General features: G+C 38.7%; 1 protein-coding gene across 3 annotated transcripts in view; it reads left to right on the top strand.

Annotated features, from left to right (window-relative positions):
• The window catches only part of GRM8 (glutamate metabotropic receptor 8), a 534,221-nt gene that overhangs the window by 312,778 nt on the left and 199,291 nt on the right, over positions 1–22,152 (top strand). For all 3 annotated transcript variants that reach the window (XM_030549179.1, XM_030549177.1, XM_030549178.1), the window contains exon 7: positions 19,283–19,483. In XM_030549179.1, the coding sequence (XP_030405039.1) occupies positions 19,283–19,483 (201 nt within the window). The remainder of the gene's footprint in view (positions 1–19,282; positions 19,484–22,152) is intronic.

The following is a 22,152-nucleotide window of genomic DNA, read 5'->3' as shown; positions in this document are numbered from 1 at the left end:
GAAGAACTACACCAGCTTGGCTGTGAGCTTGTTATGTTCCATACTGATGCACAGTAGAGGCTAGGCAGCACTTTGATGTGATTGAGATCAGCAAGGAAATCCCAGGTGGTGCAGGGCTTCACAATTTCTCCCTCCTAATATTTTGTAAAGCTAAGATCGTGCTTATTCCAAAACTTTACTGATCGAATATAAACTTTCTCAGCCAGCCTAAGGAGATGATTCAGCCATGTGGGGGTGTTGGTGCCCAAATCATTTCATTAGTCTGGTTGAGAAATTTTAAGTCTCTTGCAAAGTGTGTCAATCTCCTTATATTCCCCAGAAATTATGTGTGTGTGTGTGTGAGGTTGGGGGTGTTGGGGGAAAAGGGGAATGATAGCCTGTGAAGGTTGCAAAGACATCTTCTTTCATTGGGGCATTGTGAGGATTGTTGAATATATCTTTCAGTAGAAATCACTTTTTCTTAAGATCTTGAATAAATCCTCCCATGACATGTTCATAACGATGCTGAGTTTTGGCTTGGACAATATTATCTAGACTATGGTTTTTTAAGGAGCCTTTTAGCTCTAATATTGGCATGTTTTCAATGCATTTCCACTCTAATACCAAGGGATTGTTCATAGGTGAGAAATCTGAAGTTCAGCAAATCCAAAGTATAGCGCTTCTGCTTAAAAGGACGCTGCCAAGTTCAGACCAAAAATTAGGTTTACAAAAATTATGAACGATGTTGTAAAATAAAAAACAAAATCAGTGCAGATGTTTTTTAAATGTTTAAACATTATACTGCAGAACTGCGAACATACACAAAATGAGTGAAATCCTGGCCCCAATAAGGCACCGGCAAAACTTCCCAATGACTTTAAAGGGACAGGGTTTCATTCAATGGTGTTATGTTAGTGCTGAGAACCAGAGTGTGAAATTGATTAATCCAGTTTCGCCATCCAGTCTTAGTGAAGTGCAAAGATAAAACAGCATAAATGAAGAGAATGAAATTAGTTTGAAAAGTATGTCTACCTTTTATTATCATATTAAAATAGGTAAACTTTTCTTTTAGATATTTCAGATTCTTTTATTTTTTGTCACTAACCTATAAATATTGATGGGCTGATTGATGGATTGAGAGGAAAGAATAAACATAGGCCAAATCTTTAACTTGTGTGAATCAGTTTAATTCCAGCTTGAACTAGCTGTGATACCCATGTCACCTGTGAGTGAAATGTTACAATTACTGTGAGGCACAGCTGCAGAATTATAGTTTAGTCAAGGTGCTGTGTGAGGGACCAGTCCTGAGAGGCACTTAAATTCCTCTTGGCTGTAGTGGGAACCAAAGTCACTCAACACTTTGGAAAGTCAGGCCCTAAGTTTTTAGTTACAGAATTCTTTTTCTTTTGCAGCCGTTCACTGTTTTCCATGCAGACACAGAATTGTGTGTCGCCAACTGCTACTATCAGTTGTCACTAGGACTCTGCAGTGCAGTGTACAGCATCTGTACATACTAAATCCCAGTGTCAGAGAATACAAATAGTTGGAGATTTTTGTTCAAAATTAATCTTTGATAGCTTTTAAAAAAGAAACTGTAAATCAATAATTTTTAATTAATAAAACAATCACCGTAATAGGTACTGTTCCATTGTTTATTGGGAACCTGATATCACTCTCAGAATAAGTGTCTTCAGTTAAATTATAGTGTTTGTTAACTTAAACTTACCTTGTCTCTGTGGGGGAAATTAATCTTTGTCACTGGGGAGAGTTACCCTGGAGATCAGGAAAACTGACACTAACCAGTTGGGACTAGTAGTAATCCCATGCTGGGCAGAAGGTCTAAGAGAAGACAGTCTACAAGGTTAATGTGCTGGTTCTTCAAGGCAGTTTCCTAGCAGAAAAATATGTAGATAATTAACTCAGCCGGTGCCATGGGCTGTTTCATGTATCTAGTGTCATTATGATGACAAAAAGAGACTAAACAGATTTTCTCTTTTGAGACTCCTTGCTCTTGTGAATTATGGGAGTTCAAATAAAAAAAATTGCAGTAAATTTTAATCCAATAAAACATCAGCAGAGCAGGACCAATTAGCTGCTTCTCTCTGGTCAAATGTCTTTGTTTTCTGACACCATCTGAACTGGCAGGTTGGCCTCATATTCTTCTGTCACAGATCCAAAATCACCAAAGTAGCAGCAGAAGCTGAAGTAGAACAAATGGACACAAACAAATTTAACATTTCTTTTAAAATTAATTCTCCTCCCCTAAACCTATGGGCCAGATCCTTCATTTTGTTGCTGTTGTGGGCTGGGTTAAACCTTGTCATTGTGAATTGAGTGTAACTTCTGCCTTTTATTCAGGATAAATGTTAAGAAGTGCTTAAAACAGTGCACCCAAAACAGAGTCACATGGAAAAACTTGAGTTAAAAACTGAACCATCTGGCCCAAGGGGTTTCAAATACAAGAGCTATGCCTTTGATTGGTGGAACTGTTTGTATCTCTAGATATGTCTACATTGCAGCTCAGAGTGTTCTTCCTAACTGCAGTAGACAGACACACCAGCTCTGCTTGAGCTAGCACACTAAAAATAGCAGTGTAGCTGGGCGTAACATGGGCAGCAGGTTGGGCTAGCCACCTGGGTACAAACCCAGGACACCCTGCTGTACCTAGGTGGCTAGCCTGAGCTTCCGCCTGGCTACACTTCTATTTTTAGTGCAATAGCTCGAGCAGAGCTAGCTTGTGTCTGTCTCCCCAAGCTGGGAAGCATGCTCCCACTGCAGTGTAGATGTACCCTATCAGTAGGTGAGACAGAAGCAGAAAGACACTCAAGCAGACAGTAACAGAAGTAGTGTAATGTGGCCATGAAAGAAAACTATTTAGGCACACAGTGCAGGGTGAAAGAAGCTAGGGCCTGTGACCAAGGACACTGTTGCCCATTGTTTGATTTCTCCTGTGTTTGGTCTATTACAGGAGTGGGTGGGTGAGGTTCTGTGACCTGCAATTTGCAGGTCAGACTAGATGATCATGATGGTCTTTTCTAACTTTAAAGCCTCTGAGTCTATGAGACTTTGTACGTAGCAAAGCAAAAATACATCAAAGAAATACCTGACTCTCATCAATTCATCTCCTAAGCGGAACAATCTATAAGTCCCAAAATTTTGGCTAGCCGCTCAGGTCAAAAGGGGTAACAGTAAGCTGGTGTGAATCTATTGACTTAAAAGGAGTGCCATAGAACCTATCAACTTTAAGGAAATAAGAAATAAAGAGATGTTAAAATAATGGAAAGGGTCCTCAGAGGCTACAAACATCATGCAAAGGTGATTACCATGTTTTGTTTCTTAAACATACAATCATTTTGCTGACATCTCTCATGTATGGAGTCTCACAAGAATGAATCTTATCTGTCTATTTATTATATATGTGAGGTTGCTGAAGGAGATTGTGAGATGCACTGGATTACAATGCCACCAGTGTTCTGGTGACACCCATTGTTTCATCGCTTTCACTCAAGTGCAGATAGTGTTGAGCTAATGTCCAAGAGAAACTGGGATCTGGATGAAAAACAGGCTAAATGCTACCTCCTAAGGCAGAAGCAATCTTAATCAGTGAGTGGAGGAACTTAAGGAACTAATAGGAATGTGACAAATTAAGAAGCACTTTTAGCAGTCGTATTTCAATCTTCCTGGGTACTTTCTATTTAGAGCCCATCCCAGCACTCTATCAAAATTCTGTGTTTCAGAACAGGCCTCCGCAGCCCCGTCTTTCCCTCACTGGAAAGTTACTCAGATTATGCTTTATGTTAAAATAGAATGACAACAGGCTCACTTCTGATTAATCAGTAAAACAGAATTTGTTTCCTCTGGGATCCATCTTTAAAAGGAATTTCTTTGGACCGAATGTGCAGGACATCTTTACTAGTATTTATCAGATACAGTGAAACCCAGACCCAGTTCATCTACTATAATTGTTTCCCAAACCTTTTGCTCAGTTCCCAGATGTCCAGTCCTTATATACAATTTTTAGATTGTAACAAACTCCTTGCTACTGTCTCCATTAGAAACCAGCTCAATATTAGAACCTCTACCACATTTTTTTGCAGATATGATATAATTATTGTTATATTTGAGCCACAGTCCACTCTAGGTGTGCATTTTAAAGATCAAATTTTAAACTGCAATATTCCCACTGTCTCTATTTAAGGATCCTCCTGCCATGCTCCCATTAACCTTATTTAACTACCTAGTTTTAAGCAAAATTTAAGCAACCCTCAAGTGTTGCTCTTTTAATATGATGTCGGCCTGTTTCCTGAACTGGGTGAGGGTACTTTGACCCTTAATGTAGATACAACACTCCTTTGTTTCTTTCTCAATCCATTCATTTGAGATATAATATTAATTGTTTAAATAAGCCTCCCAGAAAGATTTCCCTTCAAATTGACTATGCTTCTGTATTATATAAACAGGGAAAATCTGATCTCTCCCTTCTGGGAGCCTTTGTTCAACTGACTTCAAGAATGGTATGTAGACGTCTGAATTTCCTTCCCAGGCATTTTTCCAGGCCCTTAAATCCTATCATTAGCAAGTTTCAAGCTGATTTGGCTCTTGTTCATAACATGGGAAACTCTATTGTCTATGGTGGTCAACCTCTCCAGTTCATTTTATCAGATCAACCTGGACATAGTGTAACTGTAATCCCATGCCTTCTTGCACAGTTTGACTCTGGATGGTTCTGCTATGGTTCTACTAAAGCTGCTTTGCTCTTGTTGTAATGAACGGCTCATGAATCAATAGCAAACCAAGAATTATTTCCTGAAAATTGTTTGGCAAATAATTCCAAATAAATAAATTTGAGCCAGATTCTGCCATCCTTACTCAAGTGGAGTAGTTTCTTCCTCATGCGGTCCCATTCATTTTAATGGGATTATTTGTTATGCAAGGTGTTACTAAAAAGGCAAAATCCTCACCTGGTGTAAACTGGCATAGCTCCATTCACTTCACCAGCAGAGTATCCAGCTCCTGGTGATTAAGAGTGGCAGAATCTGGAACTTTGAGAAGATGTCTTTGGCTCCCAGAGAGTTTGTGAACAGAAAGAGAAAAAAAAATTCAGAGACTATATTTACAATTTTTTTTATCCAGTTCTGGAACATAGACCAGACATATTTAAGCTTAACATCCTACTTCATATTTCTACAATGCTAATAATAGGTTTATGATTTTCTTTTAATAGAAATGCACAAATGTTTAATAAAACAACATTGTTTTGTTTAACTAATCATCAACATACACACTTTTAACATCCTTCTTGTCAAATATTTTTGTCATTTTTTATCTGTTGTAAACAATGGGATATTAACTAAATAATGATAGTCAGTAATGAGTTGGTCTATCAGTAAATAAAGCAAATGATTTTTCCAGCCATGGTCTGATTTTGCAGTTGTACCAAATAATTCTCCCATTAAGACATACGTGAGGTTGCCACTTAGGTTTCATTGAGATTAATTCCTCCAGAGTTTAGTCATATAACATCTATAGACAGTAGTTCAGCAAATGGCTTTGCAAATATATTTAATTCAACTGGTAGACCAGTTGAAAATATTATTAAACCTGTTTAAATGACATGCCTTACCTGATTGTTGCTGTTAATAACTTCATCCTATGAAAAACATTTTTCATTTTATTCAGGCTTGTTAGATGTCACATACTAAATAGGAAATCTCTTTTTTCTTCATGGTTTGCTAGAGATATATGTTTAAAAAGTGTGTTGTTTGTTATATTCCATGGAGTTTTTCTTATAAATTAGCTTCTCCAGAACATTAACCTGTAAATCCGGATGCTGCTACTAATGAAGAGAGCATTAGCCCCCAAACTGCAGATTTCCACTTGTCTGTCAGGGCAGCGAAGATAAAGAGTCTAAAGAGACTATACATTTATAGCATGGAAGCTGGCTGGTACTTTCTAGCAGTTTCATTGTGTTGCCTAGTTTGCAGGACTGTAATTATAAACTGATTACAACTAGGAAAAATGTCTCAGTTGTTCTCGACCCTGAATAGTAATTACTGTGTTGTTTTGTTTCACTCTCATCCCTTTCTGCTGTTCTTTTTGAACATTACTAGACCTATTTTGGGCTTTACTGTAGCTTTCAGGAAACTGAAATTACAAAATAAGTATAATCTGACTGACATGTTTACATTGATGATTGTATTGTGAATTACATATTAGCTATATATCTATATCTAAACGTACATATTCATTAGAATTGAGAGTGTTAAGTGAAGAGTCGCCAAAACTTCTCTGAGCTACCCTATTTCTAGGGTTTTTTTATTGTACTGTATTTGAATTTATTTGAATTTCCATCACTTCTCTCTCTTTCTGTCTCTCTGGGTCTCTGATTTAAAAACAAACACTCAAGAAAATGAAGACACTGTTCCACTGTCTTCCATTGCAAGAGAAGGCAGTTACTTCATCTCTCCTGAAAATTAGAGTCTCAATATGACATTGCAGACATGGTTACAATAGTGCAGTCTGAGAGCTATGAGGACAGATCCACAAATGACGTAAATCAGTCCAGGACTATTTACTTCAATAGAGCTGGGCTGATTTGCTCCAGCTAAAGAGCTTTGCCTTGACAAATGCAACTATTCAAAGATCATGAGTCAGATCCTCAAAAAAAAATCCTTCTGTTTTTTTTAATTTTCCTCTTCTTGCCAAGATGGAGTAATTATGCCAATGAGAGAGCGCTCTTCCTTCGGCATAGTGCATCTTCACCAGATGCACCACAGTGGCACAGCTGCATTGGTGCAGCTGCACTGATGTAGCACTGTAGTGTAGTGTAGCCCCCTAGTTGTCTTTTTCTCTTGCATTTGGCTGTCTAACTCTTGCCACCTGTATTGCTGAGCCCCATGGTCTGTTTTCCAAAGCTGGATTAGCTATCATGGCTGAGACTACTTTGCTTCTTTCTATCACAGCAGGTGTAGGGCTTAAAGTCAGCATGCTCCTGATGCGACAGACAGGAACAAAGAATTCTGGGGCATAGCAGTAGCAGCTGGCCAGTAGACGAAAACAAGCTTAGGATTTCTCTGGTTGCTAGAGACAGCTGGAATAGGTGATCCCACAGTGGGAGTTCAGTGAGCAGGACCAAACAGGATGGAAGGCTAGAATGGTGGGAAATAAAGTGACAAGTGAAAAGAGAAGGTTGGAAATGAGACAAAGTTTCACTTGTTAAATTGGAACATGAACTGTGCAAGGTGACATTTTTCTGAGGAGTTCTACTACAAAAGACTATTAGTAGAAGTAAAATGCATTACATGAAAGTGGCAATATAAATTCAAAATGAGATCAGGAACAAGCTGAAAGTTTACTTTTAACCAGATTTTGCTTAGTGTATAGTATCAGACTGACTATAACAAACTGTCTTTTCCTGCAGACATAAGCATCAGAAAGTCTAAAGTGGCATGTCCTCTTTCATTTGATTTCTCTATGTATCAGAAAAAACCAGTAGACTGAAGTTTTCCCTAAGCTAAGATTGTATGTTTGCCTCAAGTTTATTGTGATATGTACAAGCCACCTACAATGCGATAAGATTTTTTGGCTCCTGAGGGCAGGTTATATCGAGGTAGAGGTGCCTTGTTGGTATCAATTTGCAAAATGTAACACTGTGGGTACATTGCATCAAGTGAATGATCATACTTCATTTAACAGTATTTTGTGTATTGCACTGATTATTATTATTTAGTATTAATAATGTATTTATTTGTCAAAGACCCCTGTTTTGTTAGGCCTTAAACAAACCCAGAACTAAAAGACCATCCCTGCCTCATACATCTGGGTAATTTAGTTGTATAACTGGTGTCAACACCTGTAAATAATCCAGACTTTTCCCTCTGCCAACCTTGCCTTTCCCCATTCACACTAAAGGTAAGGTAAGATTAAACAGAAGCCCCTTGTGTCACCAGGGCCAACTCTAGGTTTTTTGCCGCCCCAAGCATGTGCTTGGTTTGTGGGTGCCTAGAGCCGGTCCTGGGCATCACAGTCAAATAGTCACCAAACTCAGCTTCTGGTAGACTGCGTAAAGTCCTCTCTCAAGAACACAGTACTGGCAAAGAGCATACCAGTGAGTTGCAATACTGTTTAATTTTAGTAGCAATGCACAAGAGGTGAAAATGCAGTAACAGTGTACAGTGAGGTACAGTTTTAAGTGTTCAGATCATGTGTTATTTGAGGACATGTTGATCCATGAGCTTCTTATTCAGTGCTGCCTAATTCAGTGCTTCTCAGGCAAATCATTCTCAAATTTGCTGAAGCACTCTGCCAGCACATCATCGCCAGCCCTGAGAAACACCAACTCACTCTATCTGTCGTAAACTATATTGTTTCTAGATAATGAGCCTGATTCATCCACATGGGAATAGGGGTTGCAAATTGACCCTCTGTGCCTGAAAGGGACAGCTGTGCCAACGAAGGGAATTCTATACCAAGACAGGGCAGACAGCAGTACTAAGGGAGGACAGCTTAAATTTATAGCCAAGGCTCCATAAGAGCTCTGCCAGTGGAAACTGCAAGAGATGCACTGAATCAGCACATCTCCTGCTTGCCCTAGCCCTATGCCCTTCCCAGTCAGCCCTAATCACTTTCTGAGTAGCGTTAGCTAGCTCCAGGACCTTTGGCAGAGCAGCATTTGTGGGCGGTTTGCACCGATATGCACCCATCTGAGCAAAATTTCTTCCATCGGAGGCGTGCAGTCTGTGGCACTGAATCAAGTCCATTAGATTTAAGCCAAAAGTATAACTTTAAATAGAGATGGAAAAAAAAACAACCCTCTAATTAGAGCTGCAGAGAAATTACAGATTTTCACTTTGTGAATATTCACATGTGAAAAACTGCCTATTTCAAAGTGTTTTGTGAAAATGTGTTAATTTGGATTGGAGATGAGTGATATTTTTCCATTTCCAGCAAAGCAGATGTATTTATTTTTGCTGCAATAAGTGATGAAAGCATACCCTGGAATCATTCACAGCTCTTGTTACAAAGTTTCTCATTTTGGCCTTCAAAAATTGTCTTCCTTTTTCTGGAAAGCTGAAAAAACAAACAAACAAACAAAAAACCCTCAGTGAAAAGGCAGAATATTTACATTTTCACAAAACTGTAGGGGTTTTTTATTTTTATTTTTTATTATTTGCAACAGTGATGCTGATATTTTTTTCCTCACTAAGCTCTAGTTTTTATAAAATATTAAGGTCCTAGAATCAGGAATGGGAAGATTCTGGTGCATAGAGAAGTTATCTTATAATTGTGTTTATCAGTATTTCTAAAGTATTATAAATAAATATTTGTAATTTAATAATTTTTATAATTAAGTTACCAGCACCAAATGCTCCTGTTTGTCTCCTAACAAGCACCCATCTTTCCTACTCCCATGTTCGGCCAGAGAAATCCTGGAGGGGGGAAGGGGGACCAAAAGGGACAGTTTGCCCAGGTTTCCCATTTGAGAAGGCCCTCAAGAATGTAGAATTTGGGTTATTGGCTTTGCGACCTGGCACAGAATCTCTCAGGTTTGGCCCAGCCGCCTCTCTATCGATCTGAGTGGCACTGTGCTTGATCACAACACCACTCACTCAAAGGTGGCTCAGCTACCCCTCTATCAACAAAGGGGTGGCTGAGCTAAATCTGCGTGTCATTGCAACGCTGGAGCAGGGAGCCAGGCCCAGCCCTGTTGAACAAGAGGTATTGCTGTGGGGTGAGCATGGGACCAATTCACTTTTCAACCTCCTCCACACCCCATCCCTGAGTCTTTCATTGTCATGGCAATTTTTTTGGAAGGATAAGGAGCCTCAGTTTCAGATTCTGCCCCAGTCCGCCAAAACCTCTTTATAGCCCTGCTTGCAGCTGACCATTTCTTCTTCATCCTCCCTTTGCTTCCTCCTGACAAAAGTACCTTTAATCCTCAAGTGCTTAACTCTCTTACTGCCATTTCTTTCCTCTCAAGTTGCTGAATGGAGCCATTTGACTGGTGCAATTCTCGTGGAAACCAGATACTTTTGTATGGACTAAGCATTTATTTTAAGATAGACAGATCAGTGACCAAATTTAGTTGTATATCCACAGTGAGATGCTATTGTGTTCTATTTTGACTCTTTTATTGCAATTTTTGCTGAGATCCTTTGTAACAAGTTGCATTAACCACAAGCCATTGTCTCCATAACAATAGTGTGCAGTCCTGAAAGTTAATACAAACATTACGGACACTGTATTTTCTCAAGGTAGCCACACAATTAGTGTGTGTAAATATACATGTGTATACCATGGTGTCCTTTTGAATTTGAATCTCTATCCCAGTATGCGAAGGAAGCAGACACCAGTACGCAGTAGTACAGCACAGCTGTATACAATGAAGAAAAAAGAAAGGAAAAAAAACTTAAAAACCATTGTGATGAACAGAATAAGAAAATTAAATTAGTGCTCCCTCAATCTCTCCCAGTAGTTAGAGCACTCCACTGGGATGGGGCAGTCTCATGGTTCAAGTCCCCTCTCCACCTGAGGGGAAAAAGAGATTTGTACAGGGCTTTGCTACCACTCAGGTGGTTGCCCTAACCACTGGAGCTATGGGATATTCTGATGTGGGACTTCTTCAGTTTCTCCTGTTGAAGCTTTTGCACTGTGTCACCTGGTAGCTTGGGAGTTAGAGCACTCACCTGGTTGGTGGGAGAGGCAGGATGCAGCCCCCTGCTCAACTGAAAGAAAGGGTTATGAATCGCAGTGGGGTCTGATTCTGGGATTTAGGTGCCTACAGCAGCAGCTAGACACCTAAGTCCTTTTGTGAATCTAGCTCAGCAGTATTGTAGCTGGATTTCTACAAAGGGGGTGATCTATATGTAGCTTTGCCATCCATGTCTGTTCAAGGTGAACAATATGTATGTACAGGGAGAAAATACAAGGAGTCTGGCATAACTTATTTCACTTACAGTGGGAAATGGACCCCAAACTACTGAGTAGTTGGTGGAAGGGCACCAGTATTGTAGTGAAGTACTGTTAGTCCAGGAGGGACATAGCATTAAAGCTCACCTGAATATTCTGTCTAGAATCTCTGCAAAACAGAATCGCCTCAGCCAGGTGTAGTCTACTTCTCTAGGGTTTACCAGCCAGACCAAAGAGTGTGCCTAACCCATACAATCTCCTAATTACCAACCAGTGCCATTACTGTAGCCAAATGCTGCAATGTTCTTTGGTGAAATTGCTCTACATTTAACCCTTTCTCTGGGGGTCTTGAATCAACGTATCTTTGCTCCTGGGCAGTGTTACTAAACCAGGTTTACTTTCGTGCTTTCTTTCTGTTGTTTGCTATGAAGTGGGGGGGGGCGGGGATGTCACAATTCAAAAACTCCTTGGTCATTTCACTTTGTATTTGGTTAAAAAAAATACCTCACTCCCATGCCAAACCTACCAGTTTTGAGACCAATATTCCCTTTTTGGTAACTATTAGGGAAGGAAGATTCAACTTGAGGCTTATAATAGAAACTCAGTTACAGCAACCTAAGTATAGAGTGATTGCTTCTACTCCATAATATTCTTAAATATGACAGTTGTGAAACTTGATTCAGTTTTTATTGAAATTTATAACCCTGGATTGAACTTTTATGTTCATAGAAGTTGCAGCAGTGATAACTGGAGGGCTAAAGAACTGTAGCACCATGATAATATAGATCCACGTCAGTCAGATTAATTCAATGTGCATTAGGGCCTGGAATAAAGAAAGAATGAAAGAGACCATGAATCATTAACACTCTTCTAAATGGCCTATGATATAAAATCTGCAAGACCAAGGCCCTTAATCAGAATGGAGGTACAAATCTCTGATTTAAGTGTCTTTTTTTCTAGCTCAGGAATGGAGGAAACAAGATGTGATTCAGTGGTGTTTAAATGATTAGGTAAATAGTTAAGAAAGCTGCAGAGGGCATGGATTGAATTACAGATTTGATGATAGTTAGCTCTTTGACATAATAACTGGAGAAAAACTGTAAATGCCCTTGATGATGTCAGATTTATTTTAGTGCTATGACTCCCTCCAGTGTACCACTCCTGCAGTGTCTCCTATGGCTTCTGTACACATTTTTGGAGTGAATATGCTGTATCAGGCACAAAGTACAGTAATTCCTACCCTAGAAGTGATCAGTAGAAATGTAGTGATAAACTAACTCCAGGGGCACATTCCTTTTGTGAGGAATCTATTGGAGGTATCTTTAGCATTATGCCTGTAGCTCAATGGCTACAATTTACTGATAACAAGTCCATTTCCATTATTTACAGTTTTATGCACAGGGAAAGATTCTGCTGTTCTTACTCTCAATGAGTAAGTAGTACTTTACTCCCTGAGTAGCTTCCTTGAAGAAAACAGACTGCTGACTACTAATCAGTGTGAATAAGAGTGGCATAATCTAACCCACTGTAATTTCAACAATAGACAATTTATGTGTAATGCTCTTCGTAGATTGATTTACAATTGTTCACACTCAAGACATTGTATCAAACAGATATGGTGATGACAGACTATTATTTGAACACATTTATTATTACTAGAAATAGCATATGCATCATAGTGAATTTCCAATTTACTGATCACCCTTCTTCACTGCATTTCACCAGTTGGTTGGATATGATAGATGCAGAGTTCGGAACACACCAAGGGTTATATTCTTGTTTATTTGATTAAGGCTAAATTTTTTTCATGTGACTTAGTAAAAGTCATGAACAGGTCACAGGCATTAAACAAAACTTCGTGGAGCCTGTGACTTGTCTGTTACTTTACTAAAAGTAACCCTCGGCCAGGCTAGGTTGGCTATGGCAGGGGGCACACACCGACTCCAGTGGCCACAGTAGGGGTTGCAGCCATGGGGGACACAGCCCTTGCTCCAGAACTGGACCATCTGTGGGATAGTGGTGTGTGGCCAGAGAGATGCCAGGGGGCTGTGGCGCGCAGCCCCGGCTGCAGCTCCGCCAAGCCCAGGACACCGCAGGGCTGGGGTGCATGGCCCCAGTTGTATCCCCACCAAGCTCAGGACATCGAGGGCTGGGGTGCGCATCCCCGGCTGCAGCCCCACCAAGCCCAGGACACCGCAGGGCTGGGGTGCATGGCCCCGGCTGTAGCCCCACCAAGCTCAGGACACCGAGGGCTGGGGTGGATGGCCCTGACTGCAGCCCCTGCCAAGCCTAGTCCCAGCTGCAGCCCCTGGTGGAAGCCGCAGAGCTGAGGTGCACAGTCCCAGCTGCATCCTTTGGCACGCCTGGGAAGCCAGGGGCCAGAAGCACTTGGCCCTGGTTGCAGTCCCCAGAGGAAGCCACAGGGCTGGAGCTGCAGGGTCGTGATTCCAGCCAATGAAGGCAGATAACTAGAAAAGGGGAAACCTTCAGAGAGTCTTAGAAAGTGAAGAGAACCTGAAAAAAAAAAGATCACGTCACTGATGAGACTTGAATTCCTGTTGATTTCTACATGATTACAAAATGTGAAACTGTTAATAATGTCACATACAGTATTAAAACAATAAAAGCTATGTGTCTAGAAGTACGCTAAGTTAACTAAACTACTGTATATACTGCTAATTAGAACTGATCAAGAATTTTTCAACAGGATTTTTTTATTGGAAAATGTTAATTTATCAAAATAAAAACTTTTTGAAGGAAAGGTTGGTTTTGATCAATTATTCAGCTTGAACTTTTGAAATGGTTGAAACATTTCATTTTGACATTTTTTGAAATGAAAAAATCTGTTTTTCTGATTTCAAATGGCATTTGGTTTTGAAATTTAAGCTAAAATTTAAAAAAAGTCAAAATAGAAATGAAAAGTTTCAAAATTACCCAAAGGAAACATTTTGCTTGACTTGAACTGATTTTAATATTAGGTTCTTAGATATTTTTTGAGATTTTGACTTTTTGTCCTGATTCAGAATAGGGAAAACGTTTGAAATCTCAAAAATGTTCACAGGATGGGAAAAACATTTCCTGCCCTGCTCTACTGTGAACTGTCTCACAGTCTATTATTTGGTGGGATAGCACAAGCAGGCACAATCTCTAAAAAAATAAAAGTAACAGCAGACACAAGTTCATTAAATCAAAGAACCACATCTATTGATTGATGGAGAATACTCAGTCCGTTCACATTCTTCTGCTTGCATTGCTGTTACTTTCCCAATTTTCCCTCTCAGCGAGTCAGGAAAAATCAAATTCAATCTTTAGCTTCCTCTCAGAATTGCTTCTTATTTGGCACCCTTCCTGTGTGAAGGAGCCAGCACTTTTAGAGGCTATTTGTGAACTTAGTCACCCATTCAGGCAACATACTAACTTTATTATGATATATTCTGTTAGAAAAAGCAAACAAAATTATCATCACTTTAATATCTGAATAACTTAATATGCTAGCCTACATTATATTATTTAGTCCAAGTTGTATTTGCTTTGTTATCTATATTAAGATAAAGTTCTGCAGTCCTCTATGAGTTCTATGGGAATTTTGCCTGAATATGCAGTGCAAGATCACAAACTGTAGAGCTTGTTAAGGAAATCATTAAAAAATTCTACTGCAAGATTTATAGTGTGGTATTCTTTCATTAAGGCTCTATTATACGTAGAAAGATGCCCTGTAGACCTTAGTTTCTGGCTATAAATGAAAATGTTGTTACTTGATACCCATGGCTAAATAAAAACAATGTTTGATAATAATGACTACTAAAGGTGTGACTTTTTTGTAGGTGGTTGCCATATTTATAGCATTGACGATATGCACCATTTTACAGCTATACATTAACATTTACTTTTGGGAAGTACCGCATAATTAAATTTTACAACCAATTAAGTTGATGAGTCACTGTCATCTTTGTAAATTACTGTTTTAGATGTTTGAGAATGCTAGAAAGGGAAAACTGTGAAAGTCTCAAGAAGAATGACCTGCACATAAACCTGATTTGCAATTTTCCTCTTGCACTTAATTATGGAAAGCATAGAGCTTTGGTGTAAAATATTTGGTTTAAGAGCTACTTGCTAAAAGTCTGTAGCGTCTTTGAAACAGAATAATCCTGTTATGTCATTCTCCCACCTTTTAAGTAAGAAAACACATAAAGTACTACTAAAATAATAAAACTGTTTCTAAATTTATGGTGGTAAAGTGATTTATGACCACATATTTATGAGGAATAAAAATGAAAGATTATAGCAAATAGTGGCTGTTTATATAAATATCATGTGCACTGTTGAGAAACCAGATCTCTGAATAATGAGCATTCATAATCTAAGATAGGGGAATTGGACTACATATTTTTCTTTAATTGTTTAGCAAAAAGAAAGTTTGCTGTTTGCACATTTGTGCCATTGATTTACTTGCATAAATGTTTGTGAATTTCAATGTTTTATGCCAAATGTGCATGCTTGAGTATTTGCAAGGAAGACCTTGTAAACTCATTCAGTCAGAGAACAGGTGAAGTGTCATGTGATTTACCCCTCAAATCACTAAGTAACACAGCTTGGAAAATGTCTATCTGATAGCTTACAATCAATCGAAAACTTGTCCAAAATATATGTTATTTCAAAGAACTAGTACCTTTGCAGAAATTTCAATGTTCTCACTAATATTCCATTAGTAGATAAAGAAGGTAGTGAGCTGGTTTTCAGAGGTACTGGGTACCCACATTACTCACAGAAGTCTATTGGCTTACTGAATATGCTGGTAATTAACAGATCTGTGGATGAAATCTTGGCCCCACTGAAGTCAGCGGGAGTATTGCCATTGATGTCAGTGATCCAGGATTTCACCCTGGTATTTGGTGAAATTCTAATTCCTTTGATGTCAATGGCAAAATTTCAATAGACTTCATGACATCTTGATATCTACTTAAGTTAACTAATTTTCCCTTCCATTTTTTTGCTAATTCTTCCTTAAAATATCGATCTTTTTCTAAGACATAGAAATAATAGAAATATAGGACTGGAAGGGACCTCAAAAAGCCATCTAGTCCAGTCCACTGCACTGTGGCAGGACTAAGTATTATCAAGACCATCCATGACAGGTGTTTGTCTATCCTGTTCTTAAAAACCTCTAATGATGGAGATTCTACAACTTCCTAGGTAATTTGTTCCAATGCTTAACTACTCTTACAGTTATGAAGTTTTTTCTAATGTTTAACCTAACTCTCCCTTGCTGCAGTTTCAGCTCATTACTTCTTGTCCTGTGCTCAGTGGTTAAGGAGAACAATTTTTCATACACCTCTTTATAATAACCATTTACGCATTTGAAGACTATTATCACATCCCCCCTCAGTCTTCTCATCTCCAGACTAAACAAACCCAGGATTTTTCACTTTTTCCTCATTGGTCATGTTTTTTAGATCTTTAATCATTTGTGTTGCTCTTCTCTGGATTTTCTTGAATTTGTCGATATCTTTTCTGAACTATGGTGCTCAGAACTGGACAAACTACTCCAGCTCAGACCTTATGATTGCTGAGTGGAGTGGAAGAATTCATTCTTGTCTCTTGCTTACAACATTCCTGTTAATATATTACAGACTGATGTTTGGGTTTCACAGTATTACACTGTTGACTCATATTTAGTTTGTGATCCATTATAAACCTCAGATCTTTTTTTGCAGTACTCTTGCCTAGGCAGTAACTTCCCATTTTGTATTTGTGCAATTGAGTATTCCTTCCTAACAGTAGCACTTTGCATTGTCCTTATTGAATTTCATCCTATTTATTTCAGATCATTTCTCTAGTTTGTCAAGATAAATTTGAATTCTAATTCTGCCCTCCAAAGTACTTGCAACCCCTCCCCGCTTGATATCACTCACAAACTTTATACATGTATGCTCTATGCCATTATTCAAATAATTTGTGAAGTTATTGAATAGAACTGGATTTCAGACAGATCCCTCCTGGACCCCACTCAATATTCCCTTCCAGCTTAATTTTGAACCATTGATAACTATGCTCCGTGTACACTTTTCCAACCAGTTTCACACCTACCTTATAGTAGGTTTGTTTAGGCTATATTTCTCTGGTTTGTTTGTGAGAAGGTCACGTAACACAATATTGAACGCCTTACTAAAGGTGAACTATATCACATCTGCTGCTTCCCTCCATCCACAAGGCTTGTTGCCTTGTCAAAGAAGGATATTAGGTTGGTTTGACATGATTTGTTCTTTTAAAATGCATGTTGACTTTTACTTATCACCTTATTTTTTCTATGTGCTTAGAAATTGTTTGTTTCTTCCATTATCTTTCTGTGTACCAAAGTAAAGATGGCTATTCTATAATTCCCTGGATTGTCGTTATTCCCCATTTTATAGATAGGAACTATATTTGCCCTTTTCTAGTCCTCTGAGATCTTTCTCATCCTCCATGAGTTCTCGAAGATAATTGCTAATGGCTCAGAAATCTCTTCAGCTAGTTCACCGAGTATTCTAGGATGCATTTCAGCAGCTTCTGCATATTTTAAGACATGTAACTTGTCTAAGTAATTCTTAATTTATTCTTTTCCTATTTTATCCTTAGATGCTATCCCATTTACACTGATGTTCACTATGTTAGTCGTCCAATCACTGCTAACCTTTTTGGTAAAACTGAAACAAAAAAAGCATTTAACACTTTGGCCATTGCTGCGTTTTCTGTTATTGTCTTTTCCTCCTCACTGAATAATGGGCCTACCTGTCTTTGGTCTTTCCCTTGTTTCTAATGCATTTATAGAATCTTTTCTTGTTACACTTTATATTCCTTGCTAGTTTGATCTCATTTTGTGCCTTAGTCTTTCTAACTTTATCCCTACTTGCTTGTTTATATAATATATATATATTCATCCTTTGTATTTTGACCTAGTTTCCACTTTTTGTATGACTCTTTTTTGAGTTTCAGGTCACTAAATATTTTTTGGTTAAGTCAGAGTGGTCTCTGACCATACTTCCTATCTTTCCTTCTCATTGGGATAGTTTGCTGTTATGCGCTTAATAGTATCGCTTTAAAAAACAGCCAGTTCTCCTGAATTCTTTTTTCCCTTAGACTTGCTTCCCATTGGCTCTTACCTGCTAATTGTCTGAGTTTGCTAAAGTTGGCTTTCTTGAAGTCCATTGTCTTTATTATGTTGTTTTCCCTCCTACCATTCCTTAAAGCAGGGGTCCTGGAACAATTTGTATAGTGGGGGTGCAGAGAGCCATTGAACCAAACTGTAAACCCTGTATATGATGGAAACCACTTCAAGCCAGGAGGTGCAGCAGCAACCCCAGTACCCCTTGTTCTTACCACCTATACCTTAGAGTCATGAACTACATGACCACTTTCACCCAAGCTGCCTTCCACTTTCAAATTCTCAACCAGTTCCTCCCTGTTTGTCAGAATCAAATCTAGACTAGCCTCTCTCCTAGTTGCTTTTTCCATCTTCTGAAATAAAAAATTATCTCTAGTGCATTCCAAGAACTTGTTGGATAATCCGTGGTCTGCTGTATTATTTTCCCCACAGATGTCTCAATCGCTGAAGTCCACCATCACTACCAAGTCCTGTGTTTTGGATGATTTTGTTAGTTGTTTAAAAAAAACTTCATCCACCTCTTGTTCTTGGTTAGGTGTGCTCTGCCCATCCTAACCACCCATACCTCAAGCTACTTCATGTGACCCATGTGTGGTAATCATTTGGTCTGAATTTTTTCTATGGAAAATAAAGGCTTTATGAGAAAAAGAAGCAAATAAATGAGAATAAGATATGTGATTCTCAATTTGAGGAATAACTTAGTGTTAAATATAAGAAAAAGACCTCAAAATAGGCTTTCTTAAACACAGAGACAGATGGCAGCAGCACTTGGCAAATATTCACCTTCTTTTCGACATGTTTAAATAATGTTTATCAAACAATAGATATAGATAAAAATCAAGGTATTCACTAAATTTCATTTAAACCAGAATGGCAGGCTGCTGTAAAAGTGTCCTATAAATAACAGTAACCAGCTGTTCAATGGGATTCAGTAAGCCATAAAGAGAGATTTTGGAAATACAAATCTCTATATTTTGTTCTATTTTTCTCATAATCAAATGTTTTCTCCTCTTTCCCAGCCCAGAACTCAATATACAGTTTATAAACCTGGCTTAGTAAATAATGATTAGAGGTAAAACCAGATGCCATATTTTATCTTGTTTAATGTGTTCCACTGATGGATATCTGGGCCCTAATTTGATCTATCAATTGACTCTATTTGTTTATGATGTACTCTAGGAATGCTCATAGGATTATGCACATACGCACAAGCTCAAAGTGATCTGACTCTTTTTTTTTCTTTCTTTTCCATAGGCTTAGAAAGAATTGCAAGAGATTCAGCCTATGAGCAAGAAGGAAAGGTCCAGTTTGTAATCGATGCTGTATATTCCATGGCCTATGCACTACATAGCATGCATAAAGAGCTCTGTCCTGGATATATTGGTCTGTGTTCAAGGATGAGCACGATTGATGGTAAAGAGCTACTTAGTTATATCCGGGCTGTAAACTTTAATGGTAAGTTATGAGCATTTTTTTCTTCTTCTCTAATTCTTCAGAAGTGACAGGATTTCTTCTATATATAGGACACTTTCAGGCACAGTGGAAAACACAGGATTAGAAGCAGTTCTCTTTTTAATCAGAAGTGTGAGTTTTTCCACCTGCTTTAAAACCCCATCATAACGTGAAGCTGCTGCTAAAAGAGGCAGACATTTAAAAATAAGAATCTGTCAGTCAAACTATTCTGGTGGAAAACTGCTATTATAGAAACAACTGGAGGACTCATGCAGTCCTATTGACAGATTAAATTCCTCTGATGGTGCTTGTTCATGCATTTGTTAGGGAATGCATTGTAGAAAATGTCTTTTTGCAAAGTATTTTCTTTTAAAATCAGTTTAATGATTTTCCTACAATAGTGAATAATTTGGAGGTTGCTTTGTATTTACGTATTTAAAACTTGATTAAATAATTGCTATCTGTTCTGGGTCCTGTTCTATGTCATTGGATTCAGTGATTTAGTCAATTTTAAGCCATGCACGGTGCTAAAAACAAACAAAAAAAAGCCAACAAAACCCACCACCACAACAACCTACACTGCGTAAACTGCTATGCAGCTGGGATCTGCCTGCTGGAGAAATATAGTTACGGTTGCTTATGCTGCTGTCAGAAGAGGCTGTTAAAGAATATACTTAATTTATAGATATTAAATTGAAAAGAGCAGAACATACTTCATGGCAAAACAAAGTTACTGAAAATGTATGTTCTTTCATGAAAGTCATAATTGTTGTAGATTACATCTGTCATTATTTTGAGATGAATTGATACAGTATTCTTTACCGGATTCCCTCCCTCACCCCCTACGCGCCCCCATTTGGCTGTAATCCACGTACCAGACGTGCCTCCTAACCATACGCGGAGTAGCACTGTCTATCACAATATACTCCAATGACCTCAGCTGCCAGCCTTTTGTAAAACAGCACAAGGTCATTTTCAATTTAGCTTCCAAGTGTAAGCTGTTTTTGCTTCAGGTAATAAACCAGACCATTTGGTTGATATGAACATTGTCCATAGTTGGCAATATATTCATGCTTTCCTAAAAGATTTTTCTTTTTTCATTTTATGAAATATTCTTGAATAGGGAATCCCTGTCTAATTCAAGTGGGTTTGAATGATTTTAAAGAAAACCTTGAACAAAATAGGTAACTGACAAATGGGGAATGTTATGATGACAAAGTATGCAGCACATTGTAAGTTTGCAATGATGTTTCCGATGTTTCCAATAAATATTCTTTTGAATCTAAGTTGTTAAGGCATAAAGAAAGTGATCCATTTTCATTTGGTTGGTATATAGCATATAAAGATAAGCTGTACAGTTTATTTCAAACCACTCTCACCCTAAAGATTGATGTATTTGATTAATACCTGTTGTGATTTCTGTGGTCTGCTGTAACTGTTGCTGTAAATACAAGGAGATGAAATGTGGCATGTTTTATAAGTATCATGATGGACACTGATGAGAACATTTTATCTTTTTTTTACATTAGTGATTTATCAGAAGTGGAAAAAAATGCAGATGAGGTCAATTTTTCAAACCCTAAGAAATAATTGTGTTAATTAATCCCTTATATTGGTTTAGTCCACATACTCTATTAAAGTTAAACTGCAATTTTCAGTCCTTTGGTCTGTGGAACTCATACTGATGTCAGACAAATAGTGTGCAGCAGAATTTGAGGACCAAATTCAGCCTCTTCCCTAGCTGTAGGGGTCCCCTAGGAAGTGGAATTGATGTGGTTCTCAGGGTACTGTGCAGGAGAAAGGTGGACACAAGACTGTGTGGGCCAGGACCAGAAGACTTGTTCTTGTATGGATCTTTCCATCATTTATCTGTTGTTGTGGTGGTAATAGGGAAAGCTGAATAAGGGCCTGAAGCATCTACGACCATTGGTCTGGAGAAGATACAGGGAAAGCAGTGGATGTGATATACCTTTACTTTAGCAAAACTTTGGATATGGTCTCCCACAGTATGCATGCCATCAAGTTAAAGAAGTATGGATTGGATGAATGGACTATAAGGTGGATAGAAAGCTGGCTAGATCATCGGGCTCAATGAGGAGAGATCAATGGCTCCATGTCTAGTTGGCAGCTGGTATCAAGCAGAGTACCCCAGGGGTCGGTCCTGGGCTGGTTTTGTTCAACATCTTCATTAATGATCTGGATGATGGGATAGATTGCACCCTCAGCAAGTTCATGGATGACGCTAAGCTAGGGGGAGAGGTATATACACTGGAGGGTAGGGATAGGGTCCAGAGGGCCCTAGACAAATTGGAGGATTGGGCCAAAAGAAATCGGATGACATTCAACAAGGACAAGTGCAGAGTCTTGCACTTAGGATGGAAGAATCCCGTGCACTGCTACAGGCTGGGACCGACTGGCTAAGCGGCAGTTCTGCAGAAAAGGACCTGGGGATTACAGTTGATGAGAAGCTGGATATGAGTCAGCAGTGCCCTTGTTGCCAAGAAGGCTAATTGCATATTGGGCTGCATAAGTAGGAGTGTTGCCAGCAGATCTAGAGAAGTGATTATTTCCCTCTATTCATCACTGGTGAGGCCACATCTGAAGTATTGCATCCAGTTTTGCCCCCCCCCCCCACTACAGAAAGGATGTGGACAAATTGGAGAGAGTCCAGT

The sequence above is a fragment of the Gopherus evgoodei genome, chromosome 1 (genome assembly GCF_007399415.2).
Source record: "Gopherus evgoodei ecotype Sinaloan lineage chromosome 1, rGopEvg1_v1.p, whole genome shotgun sequence".
Classification (NCBI taxonomy): Eukaryota; Metazoa; Chordata; order Testudines; family Testudinidae; genus Gopherus; species Gopherus evgoodei.
The sequence above is the reverse complement of the archived record's forward strand: the minus strand, read 5'-3'. Positions and strand labels throughout refer to the sequence as shown.